This window comes from Paroedura picta, chromosome 2 (assembly GCF_049243985.1).
Source record: "Paroedura picta isolate Pp20150507F chromosome 2, Ppicta_v3.0, whole genome shotgun sequence".
In the NCBI taxonomy this organism is placed as follows: domain Eukaryota; kingdom Metazoa; phylum Chordata; class Lepidosauria; order Squamata; family Gekkonidae; genus Paroedura; species Paroedura picta.
The window spans coordinates 177,368,398-177,392,136 of record NC_135370.1 but is presented as its reverse complement, the minus strand read 5'-3'; the positions used below and the strand labels follow the sequence as shown (position 1 = coordinate 177,392,136).

Here is a 23,739-nt window from a genome sequence, read left to right as displayed (position 1 = left end):
ACAACCCCCTGCTCAGTGCAGGATCAGCCTCAAGCATCAAGGAGAAGGATCTGTCCAGCTGCTGCTTATATCATCATGGAACCATAGAGTTGGAAGGGGCCAGACAGGCCATCGAGTCCAATCCCCTGCTCAGTGCAGGATCAGCCTCAAGCATCAAGGAGAAGGATCTGTCCAGCTGCTGCTTATATCATCATGGAACCATAGAGTTGGAAGGGGCCAGACAGGCCATCGAGTACAACCCCCTGCTCAGTGCAGGATCAGCCTCAAGCATCAAGGAGAAGGATCTGTCCAGCTGCTGCTTATATCATCATGGAACCATAGAGTTGGAAGGGGCCAGACAGGCCATCGAGTACAACCCCCTGCTCAGTGCAGGATCAGCCTCAAGCATCAAGGAGAAGGATCTGTCCAGCTGCTGCTTATATCATCATGGAACCATAGAGTTGGAAGGGGCCAGACAGGCCATCGAGTACAACCCCCTGCTCAGTGCAGGATCAGCCTCAAGCATCAAGGAGAAGGATCTGTCCAGCTGCTGCTTATATCATCATGGAACCATAGAGTTGGAAGGGGCCAGACAGGCCATTGAGTCCAGCTCCCTTGCTCAATGCAGGATCAACCTGAAGCAACCTTTCTCAATATATTTACCACTGAGAAACCCCCGAAACCTCCTTCAGGCTTTGAGAAACCCCAGAAATTATGTGATTGTGAAGAATATGGTTGGGAGGCATAGCTGTGGACACGCCCATCCAGCCCCCTCCCCTCCCCTCCCCCTCCAGGCCCATCATTGGCAATTGGGGGGGTCGACATGTCCATATATGGTCATATACGACCCTATAAATGTTTAACTTCCCAAGTTGCCCACAGGAAAAGGTTGGGTAACCCTAGCAGGCATACTCCCAGACCTCGTGGTTTTAGGGTCAGCCAGTGGCCAAATTGGTTTTCAACTGGGGAAGAACATGCAAAGCCAAGGACAGAGCCAAATTTTCAAAGCATCCAAGAGACGACACAAAACAAAGCCAGCAGCAGGATCGTACAGTGGGGAGAATCGGATGAACCGAGCAAAGCTAAATTGTCCCAAAAGAGCCGGAGCCAGATAAACATTCGCTGTTGAATTTGATCTTTATGAGAACACACGTACTCGTCGTATTTTACTGACTCCTCGCGGATTGCCAGAAACACACTGGAAACCCTGAACACAGAATCTGCACCAAAGTGCATCCATTGCATTCTGAATGGGATTCTTGTGAAAGCGACACCCCAGAGCGTCTCAGTGCAGGAAAACCGAAGGCCGGGGGCGGGTGAGGAACCTGGCAGGCACCTTTAATTTTTCATGAATAGGGTCTTTGATCTTGGACGCTGCCTCCGTATCTGAGTCTGCTTTTCAAGTTTGCAGGCGGAGTGGAAATTCAGCATTCCCACAGAAACCCTGGCACAACGGGCTCAACCCAGGTTTCGAAGTAGAAATCCGGGTGCCGTCGATTCTCTCCCAGAAAATTAAGGTTGATAGACCGATTGGGGAGAAATCCAGGTTGGGAAGTGAAATGGCACGAATCCAGTCAAGGGCGGTGAAAGGATAGTAGAAATTTCTGGCAGTACTTCCAAACTAGAGGCTGTGTATTTTAGAAGAAGTTGTTTTTAATATCCTGCTTTTCGTTACCCGAAAGAGTCTTAATGTGGTTTACAATCACCTTCTCTTCTTCCCCCAATAGACACCTTGTGAGGTAGGTGGGGCTGAGAGAGCTCTGGGAGAATTGCTCTGCAAAAACACTTCTAACAGGACTGTGACTAGCTTCAGGTCACCCAGCTGGCTGCGTGTGGAGGGAGGAGTGGGGAATCAAATCTGGTTTGCCAGACTAGAGGCCACATGCCATGCTGGCTCTCAACTAAGCAATTAAAGTTGCCTTATACTGATCGATCATTGGTCCTTCTAGTTGTATACATTGTTAAGCCTTTGGGCATCTTTGGGTAGTGGGCACAACTACAAAATGGCTGCCAGGGGAGGCGGAGCCACACACACACAGAGGAAGCCGAAGTGCAGTGGAGAAGGGATGAATTTTTTAAAAAATGCACTGGGAAAGGAGGAGAGAGAATAAAATGAACACTGCTGCAGCAAATGCCACTGAAAGAATAGTTTTAGAAATCTGCCCAGATAATTGCCCAGCCCAGTCACCATTGGACAAATGTCCCTCCTAGCCACTCCCACATTCAAAAATACTATAGCTTGACTGAGAAAACAACTTTGTAAAGAAGAGAAGGAGAGAGAGAGAGAGAGAGAGTTCTAACAGTCTGACTAACTGTTGTTCTGGAGGCAATCAGGCAGGAAGTGTACTCAAAGGAGCAGGAAGTCTCCAACTGAAGAAGAAGAAGAAGAAGAAGAAGAAGAAGAAGAAGAAGAAGAAGAAGAAGAAGAAGAAGAAGAAGAAGAAGAAGAAGAAGAAGAAGAAGAAGAAGAAGAAGAAGAAGAAGAAGAAGAAGAAGCAGCAGCAGCAGCAGCAGCAGTTTTTCTCTACCCGAAGGATTCTCAAAGAGGCTTACATTCGCCTTCCCTTTCCTCTCCCCACAACAGACACCCTGTGAGGGAGGTGAGGCTGAGAGAGCCCTGAGATTACTGAAGAAGAAAAAGAGTTGGTTCTTATATGCCACTTTTCTCTACCTGAAGGAGTCTCAAAGCGGCTTCCAGTCACCTTCCCTTTCCTCTCCCCACAACAGACACCCTGTGAGGTAGGTGAGGCTGAGAATGCTCTGACAGAACTGCTCTGTGATCACAGCTCTAACAGGACTGTGACTGGCCCATGGTCGTCCAGCTAGGTGTATGTGGGGGAGGAGCGGAGAATCAAACCCGGCTCGCACTCTTAACCACGACACCAAGCTGGCTACACCAATCAGGACCCAGGAACTATGCTAAGTACGGATCTGATGCCCCCTGTAGGATGCTCTTCATATTTTGCTGGATCATGCACACAACAGCTCTTGCCTTTTCCAACGGATGAGTAAAGACATTTGTGTATCGTTCTGATTCAGTGCAACTCTTCGGGGACGCAAGTTGAGCTTTTCCACATCCCCTCCTTGAGCTTTTTAACCAGAGATGCCGGAGATTGACCCAGAGGCCTTCTGCCATGCAAGAGCCACGCCCTGTCCTCGCCCACCAGCAGGATCTTATTGTAATTGCATTGTTAGGCGGATTTGTTCCACCAGCCCGGAGTCCGATTACTTCAGCCTACTTTCCTAAGGTACAAATTGCACTGCTGTTTTTGTCAACAACATGACTTGGTTTACATTCCGTGAGAAGGCTTTCACCTCTTCGCCGTCTTTTGGCATGAATGGACACATCGGCATCAAAGAGTCCTTCAGGTAATTGAAGCTGAAGGTACCTGGATCTTTTTCAAAATCCCTTTGAGAGCACACCTGGAGAGATCAGCTCTGAGCAGGCTTGACTTGGAGGGCAGATGAAAGGGTCGGCCAAAGGGCCTCCCAAAAGGAGGAGGGGCTTTCTCGCCCTTTGCCCTCTGGGAGCCCCGCCCCCTAACCTCATTGGCTCTGGGAGCAGAGATTCTGGGCCGTTCCAGAGGCTTCCTGTTTTCAAATTGGCACGGGAGAAGTGAATCATTGCACATATATTTTGAAAACAATACGCAATACAATACAATACAATACCTTTATTGGCATAAAGCAGATAAGCAGGATAAACAAAGTTAGTCAGGATACGTCAGACAGTTTAAATTTAAAAACTGAGGACAGAAATTCAGCCGTAATAAAAATGACATCGGCATCCTTATCACTCAGTAAAAATTGGCAAATCAGGTCTCTTGAATGGTTTCTCCGTTTTGGTATGAGAGGTATGGTATGCCTTCTCTGTTCAGTGAACAAGGGACAATCCAGTAGGATATGTTGGATGGTGTCAGGAGAACTTGATTCACAGGTGCATAGTCTGTTTTCGAAGGGGATCTTGGCAAATCTCCCTTGTAATACTTTGGATGGAAAGGCGTTAAGCCGAGCAAGCGAAAACGCTCTGCGATGGAGGGGATTTGCCAAGTTATGGAAATAAGCCGGCATTATCCCGTGCTTCAACAATACGCATTGCTGGTGCCTGTCCGGATGTTGTACAGAGAAAGACAGAAAAGGGGGGATGATCGAAGGACGCTGCAAAGGAATACTGGAAATAAGGGGAGGGATTGGTGCTGAGAGACTATCAGACCTATTCTGCACACAATGGATAATGCACTTTCAATGCACTTTAGGAGTAGATTTTCCTGTTCTGCACAGGAAAATCCAGCTGCAAAACCACCCACGTGGCAGGCCCCAGAAAAAGGGAAATTCTCGTAGATTTGGGGTTGGAATTTGGGGAGGAGAGGGACTCTGCTAGGGTATAGTGCATTAAAATCCACCCTCCAATGCTGCCAAATGGGATCTGATCTCTCAGTCCGGAGATCGGTTTCTCTCTCTTTTGCAAGAATGTGATCCAGAGCACCTAAAAAACCCCTTCACAGGGACTGTGGTTTGGCATGATATTTGGCCTGTATGGCCCCTTCCAACTCTATGATTCTATGATGCGAGCCAGACTGGCCTGTGACACTGCTAGGATAGCAAGGATCTCATCAGCAACGCAATCCTAAACTACTGCATCTTTCTTTTAGCCCTCTAGGGCTATTATTCTCTTTAGGATTGCGCTGGGAATCTCAGGGCAGGTTTGGTGTGCCTGCCTTCCTGCCTTCCAGCGTGGTGTCGTGGTTAAGAGCGGCAGCTTCTAACCTGGCGAGCCGGGTTTGGTTCCCCCCTCCTCCACATGCAGCCAGCTGGGTGACCTTGGGCTTGTCACAGTCCTGATAGTGCTGTTCTCACAGAGCAATTCTATCACTCAACCCCTCCTACCTCACAGGGTGTCCTATTGTGAGGAGAGGAAGGGAAGGCGATTTGTACGCCGTTGTGAGACGCCCTCGGGCAGTGAAAAGCGGGGTGTGAAAACCAACTCTTCTTCTTCCTATTTGTTCCAGATGCTTTAGCATCAGTAAAAAAGCTCTTCCAGCCATTCTGCAGCTCCAAGGAAACCAGCCTTCGAGGCCAAGCCGTTCTCTTGAATAATCCCGATCGCTTCCTCCATTTGTTCTTTCCGTTCAGTGGAGCTTCCCTCAATTGCTAACTTCAAATTAAGAAGTGGAATCTGGGTTCTTTCAGTCTCAACCCGCTCTGGCAACTGAGCCCTCCACAGCTTCTCTTAGGTCAGTGGGGTGGGCCCGGGACCACCTGCCTCGCGTCTGGAAGGGGGATTTCGTAACGTGACCCCGAAGATCTCCACCCCCCCCCCTTCTAGCCTCCGGGTCTGTATTCACATCAAGGCTGCTGTCTGTGCAGCAAAGTGACTTCAATTAGGGCTTTTTTTTTCTCTTCTCTTAATGTTTTGAAAAAGAAGTAAAATGCAGCTTGTAAGTACAACTTGCGTTGTGGTATTGATTGGTGTACTTTCCCTTTTATGCCCATTCTGATTACCACTTAGTAGCAATTCTATAGATTCTGACATTCTGCCTTTCCTTGTGCATCATACATCCAAGGAGAGGGGGGAATTAACCGAATAGCAATTCTTTAAATTCTAATATGGACTTGACTGAAAATATTTTGCCTTTCCAGATGCATCATACATCGTCGGGATAATTTTCACTGTAGATAAGCAGCTTTTAAAGTTTTTAAAACCTAAATGATCTAACACAGGGGTTGTCAACCTGTGGTCCTCCAGATGCTGGCAGGGGCTCATGGGAATTGTAGTCCACGGACATCTGGAGGATCTAACATACTAACTGTTGTAACCCATTTCTCTTATATTGAAATGACTGTAATTTGTTGTGATCCACCTTCAGCCGCACAGGGAATGGTGAATTATAAGAATAAAGTCATATCATATCCAAATAAAAAATATTTGATTGCTCATTTTAGAATCATAGAATCACAGAATCATAAAGTTGGAAGGGGCCATACAGGCCATCTAGTCCAAACCCTGCTCAATGCAAGATCAGCCCTAAGCATCCTAAAGCATTATATGTCATAGAAACATGGAATCATAGAATAACAGTTGGAGGGGAACTCCTGGGTCATCTAGTCCAACCCCCTGCACTGTGCAGGACACTCACAACCCTATCGCTCACCCACTGCCACCTGCCACCCCCTTGAACCTTCTCAGAATTAGCCTCTCAGTCAAATGGCCATCCAGCCTTTGGTTAGAAATCTCCAAAGATGGAGAACCCACCACCTTCCGAGGAAGCCTGTTCCACTGAGAAACCGCTCTGTCAGGAACTTCTTCCGGAGGTTTAGACAGAATTTCTTTTGAATTAATTTCATTCCATTGGTTAATTTCATTCCATTGGTTCTGGTCCGTCCGCAAGAAAGAACAACTCTGCTCCATCCTCTACATGGCAGCCTTTTTATAGAATCATAGAATCATAGAGTGGGAAGGAACCTCCTGAGTCATCTAGTCCAACCCCTTGCGGTGCGCTGCTTGATCTGCATACTGAAACGTAGCCAACAAACATAACCTGCTTTCCGCGGCTGTTTCAGTTAATGCTGTCCAACTGCCTAATTTCCCCCATCTCCAAACTCTGCACAAAAGAAATGAATGACTCTAGTCCAGCACAGTTGTGAGTTCCGGCATAGTGCAGGGGGTTGGACTAGATGACCCTGGAGGTCCCATCCAACTCTAGTATTATTATTGTGTCCAGTGGACTGGACTTTTAAATAAATTGGAGTATGCCATTAAACAGTTTCCTCTTTATGAGGAGTTTTTGTGGTTACTGAACTGGGGTGGGGATGTGGAGTCCTCAGAGATTTTGTCTGCTTTGTGGACTTCTGCGTCAGCATCTCCGTGTTATTTCTTGGCCTCAGCCATATAAATGAGGAATCCTGTGGTAACGTCTTTCACACATTTCATAGGGTCTGAAATGTGGCCCTGGACTCAAGCATTGTTCTGCTGCTTCAGACCCACGTGGCTACTTCCCCCCTCCCCAGAATCTATTTTCTCAGCTTCATTGTTTTATATATTTACAAAATTGTGAAAACCGTTTCCCCTCATTAATCACAGCCGAAGGCCAGGCTGAAGAGGATCTTATCCCTGCTTCCATAAAGGGAGCTTTTGATCCACAATGGCCAACTAGATTCTTCTAGAAAGCCTCAAAATACCCCATGGAGGCTAAAACCTCTCCTTGCTGGTGTGCTGGTACTGAGACAGCCACTGCCTCCGAAAATAAATGCTCCATTGAGTCGATGTGGCTCATAGCCATTGGTGGAGTTCTCTTGCATTAATGTGTAAAATTGCCTTTTAAAGTAATCTCAGCTAGTGGCTGAAACTATAAGCCCTTAGACGGGTGAATTCTACCGGTCAGTTACTCTTGGGGTGATGATATGATAACGCTCGCCTGTCCTAAGAGCCAGCTTGGTGTGGTGGTTCAGAGGGGTAATCTCAAATCTGGAGAGCTGGGTTCGATTCCCCACTCCTCCACATGAAGCCAGCTGGGTGACCTTGGGCCAGTTGCAGTTCTCTCAGAGCTCACTCAGCCCCATCTCCCTCATGGGGTGTCTGCTGTGGGGAGAGGAAGGGAAGGTGATCGTAAGCCTCCTTGAGACTCTTTTGGGTAGTGAAAAGCAAGGCATAACAACCAGTTCCTTCTCTTCAAAATCTGGTCTCACACCCAAACCAAGGAAGGCCAATTTAGTGTGATTTTCCCACACACACACTGGTGGTGTCACAGTATCAGTGGCCCAAATGAAATTTAAGTTTCTACTTGTTCACTGTGTCTTCATATTTCTTTTGACCCACTGTGTTGAGTGGTAGGAGAAGAAGAGCAAGGAGAGTGACTCAACTGATATGTCTCAAGCGGGTAGCCATGTCGGTCTGAAGTAGTACAACAAAATTGGAATCCAGTGGCACTTTTAAGATCAACGAACATTCATTCAAGGCATGAACTTTTGTGTGCATGCAGACTTCTTCAGATAATTAACAGATATGTGCTTGGCAGGGGTGTCATCCAACCAGAGTGCTAAGCCCATGTCCACACCGCACAACATTGACTCTGACAGTGCCATCAATTGCTTAGAAGAACTCAGGTTCTGCAGAACCGTTAGTATTGCCTATCTCAGCCATTCCAGCTGTGAGCAGGGCTGCCAAAAGGCCTGGAGGAGAGGGCATGTAGACCTAGGTATCTGAAGCTTTTGAAGGCATCATTGCAAATGAGTTCACCTGCTAAATAACATCCTAATAAACGTTAAAGGGCCAGGATTTTTTTCTTTCTCTGGGCAGTTGCCAATTTTAGGGACACATGTGAAGATGCGGTTAGGGGGGAATGATAGAGGCAAAGAGTTTTGGGGGTGGGGGCAAAGTTCACCTCTTCCTTCCCCACAATTGCACGGCAAGGTACAGGTGGGAAAAGGAAGCAATGCAAAGGATTACAAAACTGAAGGACACCTCAAACATGGGTCATATTGAAATTAGGAAAGCTGAACAATATTTTATTCTTTTTTGTTACTTAACAGGACAAGATGATTTGGAACCCAAATACAGTTCCTGTGCACATCTGTCCTTGCTCCAGGACTGTAGTGACCGTGCTGCCGTGGAGAAAGCTGAAATCACTTCTTGTTCCTATTGGGCACTCTCTGAGAGACAGTGTGGTCCAATGGTTAAGGTGTCCAATTAAGGGATCTGGAGGAGCTGGGTTTGAATTTCTCGTGGAAGCTTGCTGGGTGACCTTGGCCTGGTAGATCTGGCTCAGTTCAAACTGTTGGGAGAGTTTAAATACACAAGAGAGGTGAGGCACCGGTTGCTTAAAAATAAAGAGGCTTGCTTGAGAGGAGAGAGATAGTCCTAACAGTCTAACTGACTGTTGTTCTGGAGGGAACGCAGAGAGGAAGGTTGCTCAAAGGAGAAGGTTCTGGTTGAGGCCAGCTGGATCTCTTTCGGGCCAGGGACCACCAGTCGGTGTTGGCTGAGCGCAAGATGCTTTTGGGGAAGTATTTGGAGTGGCAGTCTCATAGGTATGCTGGACTCACACAGCATACGGCCTTAAAGACCAGCACCTAAAACTTGACTCTGAATGCAGTTGGAAGCTGATGTCAGACGGGTTGCCAACTTTGGGTGGGAAATACCTGGAGATTTCCCAATGGCTTTGGTTTCTTCCATCAAGAGGCTGATCTACCGCACAGCTCCAGGACCCAATTATTATGACTCTCCGCTGGGCTTGCTAACCTCCAGGGTTGGCCAGGAGATCTCTTAGAATTATAACCAATCTCCAGAATGCCTTCCCTGGAGAAAATGGCAGCTTTAGCATTATGGTACTGTGTTGTTGTTATGTGCGAAGTCGTGTCCGACCCATCGCGACCCCATGGACAATGACCCTCCAGGCCTTCCTGTCCTCTACCATTCCCCGGAGTCCATTTAAGTTTGCACCTACTGCTTCTGTGACTCCATCCAGCCACCTCATTCTCTGTCGTCCCCTTCTTCTTTTGCCCTCGATCGCTCCCAGCATTAGGCTCTTCTCCAGGGAGTCCTTCCTTCTCATGAGGTCGCCAAAGTATTTGAGTTTCATCTTCAGGATCTGGCCTTCTAAAGAGCAGTCAGGGTTGATCTCCTCTAGGACTGACCGGTTTGTTCGCCTTGCAGTCCAAGGGACTCGCAAGAGTCTTCTCCAGCACCAGAGTTCAAAAGCCTCAATTCTTTGACGCTCGGCCTTCCTTATGGTCCAACTTTCGCAGCCATACATTGCAACTGGGAAGACCATAGCCTTGACTAAACGCACTTTTGTTGGCAGGGTGATGTCTCTGCTTTTTAGGATGCTGTCTAGATTTGCCATAGCTTTCCTCCCCAGGAGCAAGCGTCTTTTAATTTCTTTGCTGCAGTCCCCATCTGGTACTGTATGCCTGTGAGAATCTTAGAATCATAGAATCACAGAGTTGGAAGGAACCTCCTGGGTCATCTAGTCCAACCCCCTGCTCCATCCTATGGCAGCCTTTTAAATACCAAACCCCATCCCTCCCCAGGGTTCACCCTCAAATCTCCATGAATTACCAAACCTGGAGATTGCAACTTTACCCCTTGCATTTATAGACAGGGTTACCAACAGCCTGGAGGGAAAACAACCAAACCTTGTTCTGTCCCTTTAACGCAGGCTTTATCTGTTTGACAACCTTCACCTGCCACCTCTCTGTAGTTAAACCTCTCTTAAAGGGACAGGACAGGATAGCCTAATATCCAGAAACACTTGGCCCCTGTTGGAAAGTCCATTTGAAAATCTCTCTTTGCTAGGGAAAATGAAGGCAGGAGAAACAGGGATGAGATGGAACCGAAATCTGCAGGGCTTCTGGGGGAAAGAGTTTAGTGTTACCCTCCGGCCCTATTTAAGAGATGGGGCTGCCTTGTTGGGTTAAGGCACAGGTAAGAAGAGGTCTAAGGTGAGTTGAAGGATGCTGGGTCGCACCCTTGATAGTTTTATGCCGCAAGGCTTTGGGAGTGACGTTTTGAATTTTACAGTAATCTTGCTTAGGGGTCTTTCAAAACCCGGCGGTTTGTTTGTCTTCTTGAACTTAATGGGTTGAGCCTGAAAATTGTCTCCAGCTGTATGTGCTTTTCGGAGTGTTATTGTAGTAAGCTAAATCAGGAACAAGCCCCAATATGAATAGAAAGTCTGGGGTTAAATAAGAGCAACTTCTCAGTTTTAAGGCTATGTGAAAAGCGTTTGCTGGGGGAGATTTCCTGCGAAGAGTTACCTGTTTCCAGGTGGCTGGCTGGAGATCTCCTGGAGTTCCTTGCTATAGAGCTCAGTGCCCCTTGTGAAAATGTTTTCTTTGGAAAGTGAAATTTGCTGTAGCAGGAAGTGGTGCCAAAAGGGAATTGAATAAGTGTGTAGAGGAGAGGTCCATCAGTGGCTATTAGCCATGAGGGGTAGATAGAACGCCACCTGGGGCAGGGATGCTCTGTATTCCTGGTGTTGGGGGGCAACAGTGGGAGGGCTTCCAGAGTTCTGTCCTTACTGGTGGACCTCCTGATGGCCCCCTGGGTTGGGGCCACTGTGTGTTGGAATGGATAGCCCACTGGCCCGATCCAACATGGCTTCTCTGATGTTCTTATGGTGGGCCTCCTGAAGCGACCTGGGTTTTGGCCACTGTGTGACACAGGGTGTTGGCCTGGGTGGACCATTGGCCTGATCCAACATGGCTTCTCTTGCATTCTTATGTCTGGGGCACTGATGCTCTTGGTGCTTGGGGGGGCAACAGTGGGAGGGCTTCTGGCCCCTTGGGTGGACCTCCTGATGGCCCCTGGATTCTGACACAGGGTGTTGGACTGGATGGGCCATTGGTGAGATCCAACATGGCTTCTCTCATGTTCTTATGGACTTCGTTGCATTATGCCCTGTTCTTGTTCCCAAACACCACCCACACACTCCACCGTAATCTCCAGAAATTTCCTAACCTGGAGTTGGCAACATCTATGGGGGAGATTTGATGGCACTGCCAAATGGGTCCAAGATTATTGGTCAGGAGGGCTGGATGGTTCCATGGAAAGAACTTCCTTAACGGAGATGCTTTCTTGATGGGGTTTGTGGTGTGAAGCCAACGAACTTCTAGACGGTGCTCAAGATTTCAAGCTACACTGGCGACGTATCTGCCAATGAGTAACGCAAAGGAAATGTAGTGTGGTAATACTCTCGTTGCAGCCATATTGGGTGTGCATCCCCTTGAATGAAAGACCTGTGGGTGAAGATTGTCATGTGTAGACTTTCATTAAACCACAAGGGTCTACTTATAAGAAGAAAGGAGCCACGGTTGTCAGCTCTACATTGGGAATACTTGAACATTTGGTGGGTGGAGCCTAAAGAAGCTGTTATTTTGGGAAGGAAGAAAGCCCAGCACAGGTGGGATGCCACAAACTCTACCCTCTGAAACTGCTGTGTTCTACAAGTCTGTGGGTCAGTTGTAATAATACCAGGCCTCAGTGTGGTGTCATGGTTAAGAGTGGCAGTATCTAATTTGGTGAGACGGAATTGATTCTCCGCTCCTCCACATGCAGCCAGCTGGGTGACCTTGGACCAGTCTTAGTTATCTTAGAGCTGTTCTTGTAGAGCTCTCTCAGCCCCACCTACCTCACAGGGTGTCTGTTGTGAAGAGAGGAAGGGAAGGCGATTATAAGCTGTTTGAGATACCTTCGGGCAGTGAAAAGCAGGGTATAAAACCCAACCCTTCTTCTTCTTCAACTGGAGGGCGGTAATCCTAGAGCAGCTACCATACTAACCTCACTGGAACAGAAGCCCAGCCTGCTTTCTGCCTTTGGTGACCACCACTAATTAAAGATCTAGGTACCCTCTAGGCAAATTCTTCCTCTGTGCAGTTCCATTGCAGGTTCTGTAATTTGGTCCAGGAGTAAATCCTTCAATGAGTGACATTAGGCAGAATTAAGTGTTTCCCCATGTTATTGCCAAGCATAGACTAAGGTGACCAGATTGCCCCACTTTTGGAGGGACATCTGGAGGCACCTGGCAAATTGTACTTATGTTGAAATTAAAATATATTTATTACAATCCTATTTTTGCGTTCTATCTAGGCGTTCTTTGAAAATTTTTGCTGCTCCATCTAGACCAAATTTTTAATCAAGAGCCCCCCCCCCTCCCCCGGTCAATGGTGTCCCGCTTTACCGATGTTAAAATCTGGTCACCTTAGCATAGACCACTTTGGAAGGGGTTTACCAGATAAGGTCTTGCATCTTCATTATGCTGAGTACTAACCCATGACCCATTCTCTACTTCTATATGCAGTCTTATAACTCCCATTTCATTGAAGAAGGTTGGGTTTTATACCCCATTTTTTTACTTCCTGTAGGAGTCTCAAAGCAGTTTACCATCACCTTCCCTTCCTCCCCCGACCACTGAGAGGCGAGACTGAGAGTTCTAAGGGAGCTGTGATTGGCCCAATGTCATTCAGCAGGCCACGTGCTGAGCAGCTTAAAATCACTTAGAAGAAGAGTTGGTACTTATATGCCACTTTTCTCCACCAAAAGGAGTCTCAGAGCGGCTTACATTCACCTTCCCTTTCCTCTCCCCACAACAGATGCCATGTGAGGTGGGTGAGGCTGAGAGAGCCCTGATATCACTGAAGAAGAAGAAGGTTCTTATAGGCCGCTTTTCTGTACCTGAAGGAGCCTCAAAGCAGCTTACGTTCTCCTTCCCTTCCTCTCCCCACCACAGACACCCTGTGAGGGAGGTGAGGCTGAGAGAGCCCTGATATCAATGCTCAGTCAGAACAGCTTTTTCAGTGCCCTGGCGAGCCCAAGGTCACCCAGCTGGCTGCATGTTGGGGAGGAGTGGGGAATCAAAGCCAGCTTGCCAACATCTAATCTTGTCTGGTAAAATGGTATAAACCTAACAAATTCATTCATTCATTCATTCATTCATTCATTCATTCATTCGACTTATATACCACCCCTTACTGTGATATCTCAATTTTCTGCAGTAGTGGTACAGAACACTAGGGGCTGCCAAACCCCCCACAGGGAGTTGGGCAACAGTGAGAATTTTAACCCCCCCCCCAAAAAAAACAGCCTCATATTGATATCAGGACAGGACAAGGGTAACTCTAGGAACCATCAGAAACACTATGGTAAACCATAGAGTTTATGGCAATTCCTAGAGCTAGCCTTGTCACTTCCTGTAGCAACTTCTGGTAAGCACATGAGACTGTATTGTTTAAAAAATAAATTCTTCTGTGATATTGTGCCACCCCTCCTTACCGGTACACTAATGTTCCCAGTTGTTGTTGTTGTTTTTTTGCGGGTGACAAGCATGTACCAGATGTTCATGAACTTCTCTCTCTCTCTATTGTAGGTGGACATTTCTGATACAGGCTTCCAGCTTCTCCCTCCGGCTTCTGGTTCACATTGCCGCCGAACTCCGAAGATGGGGAACAGGCCCACTAAGATTGGCTGCGGTGCCCCTTCGCAAGGAAATCAAACAGCTGAGAACAACGGAGCTCTCGTCTTGCAGTCAGCTAACGAGAGTCCACCAAGCGAGGAGCAAGCGACAGCCCCACTCCAGTGTACAGAAGTCTTCATCGTCCACATCGCCCCAAAGGAAAAGGAGGTTTACGTCCTGGTTCCAGCGGAAGAAACGGCGGGAGAGAGACCTCAAGAGAGTTCAGAACCCAGCAGCGAGGTGTCATCCATTGCAGTGACCTGTGGATCTTCCAAGGGCGCCTCTGGGGGTTTAGAGGAAACTAGAACAGTTCTGGAACTTGCTCATCCCATTACAGAAACTTTAGCGAAGGCCGATGCTCAGCCTGTCAGTCTGGACTTGCTGCATGAGGCGTGCCAGTTGCTTCTCCCTGAGGGGTCTCCAACACCGTCACCGAAACCACACAAAGCAAATTCCTTTGTAGAACAAACTCCAGATTGTCCGGCTGTCCCTGAGGAAGAGCTTGGTTCTGCTGAGCTTGCCTCGACTGGAACTCTGTCTGTAGGAATGGCCGAGCCCCAGATGGGAACGAAAGATCTCCATCCCGTGTCTGATCTTTCCACAGGGACTGAAGGACCAGGGAGGGACCAGGTGGTTGCCTCTGAGACAGACCTGGAGCTTAATACAGAAGATGTCCAGGGATCTGCTGAGGAACAGGCTGCAGTACAACATGGACCTGATGAAGCCGCATCCGAAGAGTCTCTAAAGAGAACTGCCGAACCTCAACCTAACTTGATCCTGGTGGAAACACCTGACCAGCCCTCTGTTGTCATGGCTGCTGTAGCCAGTGAGCCATTGGTTGAGGGCCCGATGGACTCACTGAACCAGGAACCTTTATCAGAGTCTGACATGGGAGGGGAAATACCTGAAGAACATTCTGCTGTAGGATCCTGGAAGGAAAGGGAAGACCTCTGCCCCCAAAGGAGGTTTCCATGGAGACTGGACTTCAACCCAATGAACAGAAGGTCCCTGGCAGGTGTCTGGAGATTCCTCCGGAGAATGTGCAAGTAGCCATTGAGGAACAAACAACGGTGCATGAGCAACACAACGAAGATGATGACGCCTCACCTGAAAAGGCAGCAGACACCGAATCTCAACTTGACTCAGCACCAGTAGAAACATCAGGAGGAACTTCAAGAGGTGGGAGTGCTCCAGGAATGATGCAACTAGCTGAGGAGCCAGAAGACCCAGGACATGAGCTTCCTCCCACAGTAACACAGATGGAAGGCCACGAGTCTAGAGATGACTCTGTGGTTGAAAACATGGAAGGAATGACCAAGGTTGAGACCATGGAGTTGCTGCCAGTGGAGGCCCAAGAGAAGAGGCCAGCCCGAGAAGAAGAGGTACAAGATGAGTCTTCATGTCCTGTCGCATCCAACACTCTCCTGGAGAAGGAACTGGGAAGTATGTTGACCGTGCAGCGCTTAAGCCCTGTTGAGGAGAGCCCAATTAGAGATGGCCAACTTCTTTGCAATGTGGAGATCTTGGGCGCTGCTCAATCTGAGGAGACCAGACCTACTTGGGAGGCCAGGCTGCCTGAAGCCCATATAAGCGGAAGTGACCCACCACAATCATCTCCAAAGGCTTTGCAGGGAACCGCTGAGACCACAAAGGACCTCGAGGAGGCCAGTCCTGGTCAACCAGTTGCAGAAGTGACCATAGACCAGGCTGGTAGTCCAGAGGCACAGCTGCTTCTGGAGACTGCACCTGTCTCAGGGGCTCCCTTGTGGGGTGCACATGGAGAGGAAGAGGAGGAGGAAGAGTTTGTTGATGCAACGGATACCTGTGGGGCTGCAGCTTGGGCCAGGGCTCTCAGAGCTCAAGAGGAACATGACGGCAAGGACGAAGTAATTCAAGAGTCCTCCGTTGGGTCTCCTGACCCTTGAGAAGGTGAAGACACCCTTGTCCGTACCGATGAAGCAAGCCAAGCAGAGGGTTCTGGTCTGCAGTGTTTACGTCCCAAATCCAGGTTTGGGCCTTCTGCCTCGCCTGCTTCCCCTGCCGAAGCAGGAAACAGAACCTCTGAGAACTTCTTTGAGACGTGGTTGGCCCAGCCTGGAAGAACGGATATGTTGGAGGGCTTTCGTCCTCTCATGGGACCCACTGAAGGAGGAGGAAAAGCCCTTCTAGGGGGTGTCCCTGTTTTGACGGCACAGCTTTTTGGAAAAGTTACCGTGGGGTGGCTCAACCAGGAATAGAAACGGGTTCTAAGGGAACACGATGTAGTTTTTAAAAGCGATTTTAGCATTTCTTCTCTCATGCGGTTAAAAGTCTACGAGTGTTGTGAAGGCTCATGGGGATGGGTCGTCCTATGCATTTGTGTGGGGTGGGGTGGAGCGGGGGGAGAATCGAACATGTGATCACGCATCTCATCTCAGCCCCAAATCGCTCTCCTTGGATTTCACCACTGGGGATTTTTCACACTTGACACATACAGGTCGTGTCGGCTGTGAGAAGGCGCAAGATCTCACCAGTTTGAGGACAGTCAGGTTACTACGAGTGCTCCAGGCTTTCGCGGGTATAGGAAATGGAGGGCCTGTGGTGGGTTGGGCTTTAACCTATGGTAGGATTTTTTAAAAGTTAATAAAAGTTGACTTGTGCAAGTGCTTGTGGTTTTTTTCCCCTCCCGTTTCTGATTGTGCACTTCTTAAGGGAGCAGAGGAAATTCTTCACTGAATCAGAAGAGAAGAGCTGTTTTTTTTTAAACACCCTGCTTTTCACTACCGTAAGGAAGAAGAAACAGAGTTGGTTTTTATACCCTGCTTTTCTCTACCCGAAGGAGTCTCAAAGCGGCTAACAGTCTCTTTCCCTCCTTCTCCCCACAACCCGCATCCTGTGAGGTAGCTGGGGCTGAGAGAGCTCAAACAGAACTGCTCTGTGTGAACTATCAGGGCTGAGCCAAGCCAAGGTCACCCAGCTGGCTGCCTGTGGAGGAGCAGGGAATCAAACCACTACGGCAAGTTGTTGTAGCAACTTACAAACCCCTTTCCCTCTGTCTCCCCACAACAGACACACCCTGTGAGGTAGCACAATAAAATCAGAGTCCAGTAGCACCTTTAAGGCCAACAAAATGGTCTTAAAGGTGCTACTGGACTCTGATTTTATTGTGCTACTTCAGACCAACACAGCTACTCATTTGAATCTATCCTGTGAGGTAGGTGGGAGTGAGAGAGCTCTACGAGAACTGCTCAGTGGGCTGGTTGGATGTGGAGGAGAAATGGGGAATCAAACCTAGTTCTCCGGATTGAGTCTGCCTCTCTTAACCACTACACACCATATTAGCTTCTGTGTTAAAGCCCTGCCTTTCACAGTGCTGGTAGCAGGTAATCTAATAGGAATGCATGGTAGGTAAAGACCTAGGCTTGCCAACCTCCAGGTGAGGCCTTGAGATCTCCTGAACTGGCAATTGTTCTTCAGACAACAGAGGTCAACTCTTCTGCTTCACTCTGCCCCTCCCCTTCACTATATCCATTAGTAGTAAAATTTGTATTTTTGTTAGTCATTCCGTAAAGAAGCCTTTCCACTCCTCTGTACCACTTGCCCATCAGTTTCATTGGCTGCCGCTGCGTTTTGACACTATGGGAGAAAGAAGAGAAGAGCTGTTTTTTTTATACCCCGCTTGTCACTACCCGAAGGAGTCCCAAAGCCGCTTACAAACACCTTTCCACAAAAGATACCCTGTGAGGGAGTTCTGCAAGAACTGATAGAGAGTTCTGCAAGAACTGATAGAGAGTTCTGCAAGAACTTATGGAGAGTTCTGCAAGAACTGGGTTGTGAGAACAGCCCTAGCTGGCTGCACGTGGCGGAGCGGGGAGTCAAACCGGGTTCTGCAGATTAGAGTCCGTCCTTAACCACAACACCACGCTGGCTCTACCAACCAACTCCCTCGGCTCACTGATGCCCAGTCTGGCTTCTATATCAAGTTGGCCATTTGCCCTCCAGTTGCCAACCCTGAGTGGTATGTGCCCAAAGACATCCTGAAGGCAGTTCCTTCAGGAGGGGAAGAGACCAACCCCAGCTAGTATCTCCAATAATCTTCAGAGTAATCCTTTTGAAGCCATTTTCTGCAGAAGGGGAATGGAGCACAGAGGCAGGTTCAGTGGCGGAAGGCGAAGGAAGCCAGTTCAAGATGGGGGCAGAAGAGGACAATCCGGAGTTCGGAGTCTGAGCCGTAGGCAGAAAGGCGGAGGGACTTGGGAAGGTTCAGTCTGGAGAAGAGGAGGTTGAGGGGGGACAGGATTGGCTCCCTTGCGGTATTTGGAAGGCCGTGGCTTAGAGGAGGTCAGGGAGCTGGTCCCGTTGGCAAGCAGGGGAGAGGATTCGCAACCATTTGAATAATGGGCTATGGAATTGGGAATCCTTTTTTTTTTCACAGAAAGAGTAGTGCAGCAGGGGAATTGGTTGCCTAGGGCAGGGGCCCCCAACCTTTTTATCACCAGGGACCGGTCAACGCTTGACAATTTTACTGAGGCCCGGGGGGGGGGGGGGGTAGTCTTCTGACGAGGGACGTCGCCACCGTCCCCTGAGCCCCTGCTCCACTTACTTTCCCGCCGGGGCCCCTGACTTCCCGCCACCCACTGGGGGCACTGCCAGCAGCATCTGCGCAGTGCCATGCCAAGGGGGAGCCCCAGCCATGGCAGCCGCCGGAGAGCTGATGGCAGAGTTGCAGGGCAGCCCCCGAGGAAGCAGCCGGGGAGGAGGAGCTGTGGCCCGGTACTGACTGATCCACGGACCAGCACCAGTCCCCAGCCTGGGGGTTGGGGTCCACTGGCCTAGGGAACATCAGAAGAGCCCTGTAATCAAAATGTGTTCACAGCCTATCCCAAATGCCAGTGTACGTCCAAACAGAGACATGCAGACATGGACATATATGTCATAATGTTTGGGGTCATGGCTTTGATAGTCCATAGGACACAAACATGAAGCTGCCATGCACCTAAACAGGCCTTCGGTTCATCAGGGTCCATCTTGTCTACTCAGATTGGCAGGGACTCTCCATGATCTCACCGACTACTCCTACCTGGAGATGCCGGGATTTGAACCTGGGACCTTCTGATTACAAAATGGAGGCTCTTCCACTCAGCCGCAGTCTCTGCCCTACACAAAGATGTACTCTTAACGCCCAAGACATCTTAGTTTTTACAGGCCAACCAGTACCAATTAGATACCAACTGCTTCTTTTGAAGCCATCTATTTCCAATTATTTGACAGGAGTGAAATGTTTACTGCTACACATCGGTGTAAATTGGCTCCATCGGGATGCCATAAATATTTAGGGATGCCAGCCTCCAGGTGAGACCTGGGGATCCTCTCGAATTATGGCTTGTCTCCAGACTAAAGAGACCAGTTCCCCTGAAGAAAAGGGCTGCCCTTGATGGTGGGTGCCATAAAATTATATAGAGCACCGAGCTCCCTCCCTGCTGCAAATCCTGCCCACTCCTGGCTCCACCCCCAAAGTCTCCAGCTATTTCCCACCCCAAAGCTGGCAACCCTAGCTCTGGCATCTGTTTCTTTACCCAGCACTAGCCCCAGTTATCTGTTCCAATCCTTCAATCTCCTGGTTTAATCTGCTGTGCCTTCTCCATTCATCAGACTGAATCCCAAACCAGAGTAGAAGATTTTCCTTAGGACTCTAGCCCTGGTGGGAGAAGTCCTCTCCAAGGACTTCCCTTCCTTGTGGAGAAATTCAGGTGGAGGGAACTGTGATGAGGTGGAACTAAAGCCCATGGGACTGTGGGGGAAAGTCTTCCCTGTTACCCCCACTGCTCTATTTAAGGCTGCTGCAAGAGCAACCAGCTGTCTCTTCTGAAATAATTGGGAAGGTGAGGTTTTTTGGGTGTGCAAATTGGGAATGGGTGGGTTTGGAAAGACCCAGAGGCCAGAAAAATTGGTTTTCTGAAAGTCCTGTTGTGCTCTGGTTGATTTCCTCAAAACTTGTACTCTGATTTCTGCAGCTTCCTCTTGGATTTCGTTATCCTCCTTCTTGTGTTTCAATTAACATCTTGTGTGTTTTGGAATATTAATCACGATGATGCAGATGGACAGTCAGCACGTGGAGGGGCCGTAATTCAATGCGTCTTGGGGAGAAGGTCAGGGTAGTCAAACTGCGGCCCTCCAGATGTCCATGGACTACAATTCCCATGAGCCCCTGCCAGCAAACGCACATGGAAATTGTAGTCCATGGACATCTGGAGGGCTGCAGTTTGAGTACCCCTCTAGCATTTTGGTTTCTTATCATAAGCGAAAGGGGTGTGTTAATGATTTGGCCAGGCTCTTAAGGAGTTGCTCCTCAGAGTATTAAAAGGATGGAGGACGCAGTGTTGGTCTGGTTTTCCATAAGGTGCCTTCTCAGTTTAAGGTGCTGCCTGGAGAATTTGCAGTATGATTTTAGAAGAATGCCTTGGAGATAGGGTTGCCAGCTCTGGGGTGGGAAATACCTGGAAGCTTTGGAGGTGAAGACGGGGGGGGGGGGGAGATTTGGGGTGGGGAGGGACCTCATTGTTGCATAATGCTATGGAGTCCACCCACCAAAGCAGCCCTTTTCTCCAGAGGAACTGCTCTCTGTAGTCTGCAGATGAGCTGTAATTCAAGGGGGGGGGGGCAGGTCTCACCTGGAGGTTGGCATTCCTGAGTCCTCCCTCCCAAGCAGCCTTTTTCTCCAGGGGAACTGATCTCTGCAGTCTGGAGAGGAACTGTCATTCCAGGGGATCCCCAGGCCCCACCTGGAGGTTGGCATCCCTCAGTCCCCCCTCCCAAGCAGCCCTTTTCTCCAGGGGAACTGATCTCTGCAGTCTGGAGAGGAGCTGTCATTCCAGGGGGTCCCCAGGCCCCACCTGGAGGTTGGCATCCCTCAGTCCCCCCTCCCAAGCAGCCCATTTCTCCAGGGGAACTGATCTCTGCAGTCTGGAGAGGAGCTGTCATTCCAGGGGATCCCCAGGCCCCACATGGAGGTTGGCATCCCTCAGTCCCCCCTCCCAAGCAGCCCTTTTCTCCAGGGGAACTGATCTCTGGAGTCTGGAGAGGAGCTGTCATTCCAGGGGATCCCCAGGCCCCACCTGGAGGCTGGCATCCCTTAGTCTCCCCTCCCAAGCTCGGTCAGAACAGCTTTATCAGCGCCCTGGCGAGCCCAAGGTCACCCAGCTGTCTGCATGTGGGGGAGCAGGGAATCAAACCCGGCATGCCAGATAAGAAGTCCTCACTCCTAACCGTTACACCAAACTGGCTCTTTACAGTCTGTATGGCATCATCATCATCACATAAAATAAAATGCTTGTTAAATAAAAAGTCAGTTTCATTGTTGCGTGTGCAGTGCCTTGCCTGAGCAAAACAAGGAAGCATTCATCTCAGCTGTCATAAGCAGCAAGAAATCCTGAGAGATGGGAAACCGGAAGAGCCAATGGGGGGGGGGGGAGTGCAGCAGATTCCGCTTTTCCCACAGCTTTTCCATTCTGTGTAAATTGAACAAGGCCGCTGCAGATGAGACAGAGGAGAAGACAGTCACTTTGTCCTCCTCTTCTTCTCTCCCCCCAACTGGAGTAACCCCTTCAAGTTATTAGAGTAACCCTGGGTTTCTAGTAGCCCTGGCTCAGAATGACTGTTCTGTTCATCCTCTTCTCTTTTTTTGCAGATTTCCTGTTGATGTCCACGCCCGATACAAAGTTTCCCAGTTCCCCCTCTGTCTTACGGACTTTTCTGCCAAACATCAAACATGGGGAATAACCACAGCAAGCCATGCTCCGGAGACCCCGAACGGGAACTCCGAAGAGTTCAACAGGAGGCGCTACAAAAACTCTACACACCGTCCTCTGATACGGCCCAAAAGATGGTCCATATCCATTGCCGTCCTGAAGAGGTGGACCAGATCCTCCAAGAGGTTCACGCTGCCCCCATCATGCTACATTGTAAAGTGGAGACGTCCCTGGAGATCACGCCGAAGAACCCCTTGGAGGGTGGGGAGAAGCCCGGCGCTGCGGAGAATTCGGAGGCGGCTGTTTCGGTAGACACGAAAACAGCACAGCCTGGCCGAGACGTCCCGGCAAAGCTGGAGATGCCTCCTGGAGATGCCGTGGTGAGATCCAAGCTTGTTGCGGACCTCGTGGTGGGGAGCCATGCCCAGCCTCCTGAGATGGATGGGACTCTGGCCTACCTGTGTGACCAGGTGTTCAGCAGCGCGTTGCATAGGATTGAGAAGTCTTCGAGAGACATCTCGGGGAGACCCAAAGGGCACTCTGCTGTCCAAGGCCCATCACTTTCCTCCTTGGAGTCTCAGCCCTCCAAACTGAGCTATGGCTCTCAAGCCAGCTGTGGATCGATTGGAGCAGTGGAACCGCTGAACTCTGCCGACGGCCAACCCCCCAAGGAAGGCTCCTTCTTGGCAAATGACCAGAAGGCTCCCTGTCTTGAGCTTGCTCCAGGGGACATATCAGGAGCTGTGGAGGAACCAACCACAACTGGGCACGTGCAACTTGAACAAGCCTCCTTTGAAAAGAGCCTAGAGAAGGTGGGAGAAGCTCTTCCTGATGTGAGCGCGACAGAAATGGCAGATAGGGGCTCTGACATCAACGTTGCCCCAAGGACTCAAGTCGTGGCTGAGCCTTTGCTAAATCTCGACGAGGACCTCCCTGAAGCTGTGGCTGAGTCTATTTTGGTCCTGAACGGAGGAGAAGACGGCGTTCCAGAAGACGACTGTGATGGGGAGAAGGTGGACGCTCAGCCGGAGGAGAATGAGCTTCCGGCATCTGTGGTACAAAACGTGGAAGCCCAGCCTCCTTCAGGCTTTGCTGAGATCACCAGGGATGCAGCTTCCTCTCCGAAGACTCCGTTAAAAACCACTGAGATGGGACAGGATGGACCACCATTCCCCTCTGCAGGGCCCACTGCACCAGTGAATGGAAGAGAGGTTGACCAGGGCACCCAACTAGCTCCTTTGTCCTTCAGTGTCCCAAAACCTGCTCTGGAGGATTCTTCCCCTGGCCAAAACCTCTGAATCTCTGGCTCTGAAATGAGCTCCAGGGGGTATAACCAGGACTGGAAACTCCATCCTTAGAGTTTTGCTTGGTTTTAGAAGGGGATTTTAAAAACGCTTTCGGGTTGGCCTGGTTTTTGAACTGCTTGCTATTTTCACGGTGGGGATGGGTTTGGTTTTGCTTCCTTGGTGGCTGGGACACACGGTCCCCGTGGTTGGTCGGACACAACCTGGTGCTCCACTTGGGTTTAAACGTTGGGGGGGGTTGTGGTCTTGGATGCTCCTCCCTTGCGCAATCACATTCTTTTTCATGCACAACTCCCCATATTCATTTAAGTAGTTCAATAGGATTGCCTTGGAATTTGGATGCTCTGGAAGGAGGAATTATTCCACTTTTTAATTAAAAGGACTTGTCATTTTACACCTCTTTCCTTTGCCCGTGTCCAAGTGGGTTAAAGTGTTTAGCTGGACCTGCTTCTGGGTGAGAGGTTCGGGTGGGTCGCCGTGTCAGTCTGAAGCAGCAGAGCAATGTGTGAGTCAAAAAACAGAATCAGAACTGTAGAGTTGGAAGGGTTCTCCAGGGTCATCTAGTCCAACCCCCTGCACAATGCAGGAAATTCACAGGGCACCTTTACAACCAACCGAGTTTAATTCAGGACTCAAACTTTGTTCTCTTGCTTTGATATGCTAATCTCTCCATCCTAGAATCATAGAGTTGGATGGGACCTCCTGGGTCATCTAGTCCAAACCCCTGCACTGTGCAGGACACTCCCAACCCTCACGCTCATCCACTGTCACTGCCACCCC

At 49.4% G+C, this 23,739-nt stretch overlaps 2 protein-coding genes across 3 annotated transcripts; both read left to right on the top strand.

Annotated features, from left to right (window-relative positions):
• The first annotated feature begins 10,207 nt into the window (after nt 1-10,207).
• LOC143830843 (uncharacterized) lies at nt 10,208-16,570 on the top strand. Of its 2 annotated transcripts, none has more exons than XM_077323921.1 (2): nt 10,208-10,402; nt 13,842-16,570. In XM_077323921.1, the coding sequence occupies exons 1-2, from the start codon at nt 10,373-10,375 to the stop codon at nt 14,976-14,978; spliced, it is 1,167 nt and encodes a 388-aa protein (XP_077180036.1). In that variant the 5' UTR covers nt 10,208-10,372; the 3' UTR covers nt 14,979-16,570. The 2 variants fall into 2 exon arrangements, with proteins under 2 accessions (XP_077180036.1, XP_077180037.1); XM_077323922.1 differs by having other exon boundaries at nt 10,209-10,419.
• A 3,058-nt stretch (nt 16,571-19,628) lies between these two features.
• LOC143828853 (uncharacterized) lies at nt 19,629-23,353 on the top strand. The gene is made up of 2 exons (XM_077319027.1): nt 19,629-19,789; nt 21,595-23,353. Exon 2 carries the CDS (start codon nt 21,676-21,678, stop codon nt 22,951-22,953), a length of 1,278 nt encoding a protein of 425 aa, XP_077175142.1. The 5' UTR covers nt 19,629-19,789; nt 21,595-21,675; the 3' UTR covers nt 22,954-23,353.
• The last annotated feature ends 386 nt before the right edge of the window (nt 23,354-23,739 follow it).

What these genes read in the sequence shown, in the direction of transcription:
- LOC143830843 (XM_077323921.1), top strand. Translation starts at nt 10,373, where the DNA reads ATGGGGCTGCCTTGTTGGGTTAAGGCACAG. An exon ending in CTTGTTGGGTTAAGGCACAG is followed by an intron (nt 10,403 to 13,841) that starts GTAAGAAGAGGT and finishes TCTCTATTGTAG; the next exon opens with GTGGACATTTCTGATACAGG.
- LOC143828853 (XM_077319027.1), top strand. Translation starts at nt 21,676, where the DNA reads ATGGGGAATAACCACAGCAAGCCATGCTCCGGAGACCCCGAACGGGAA.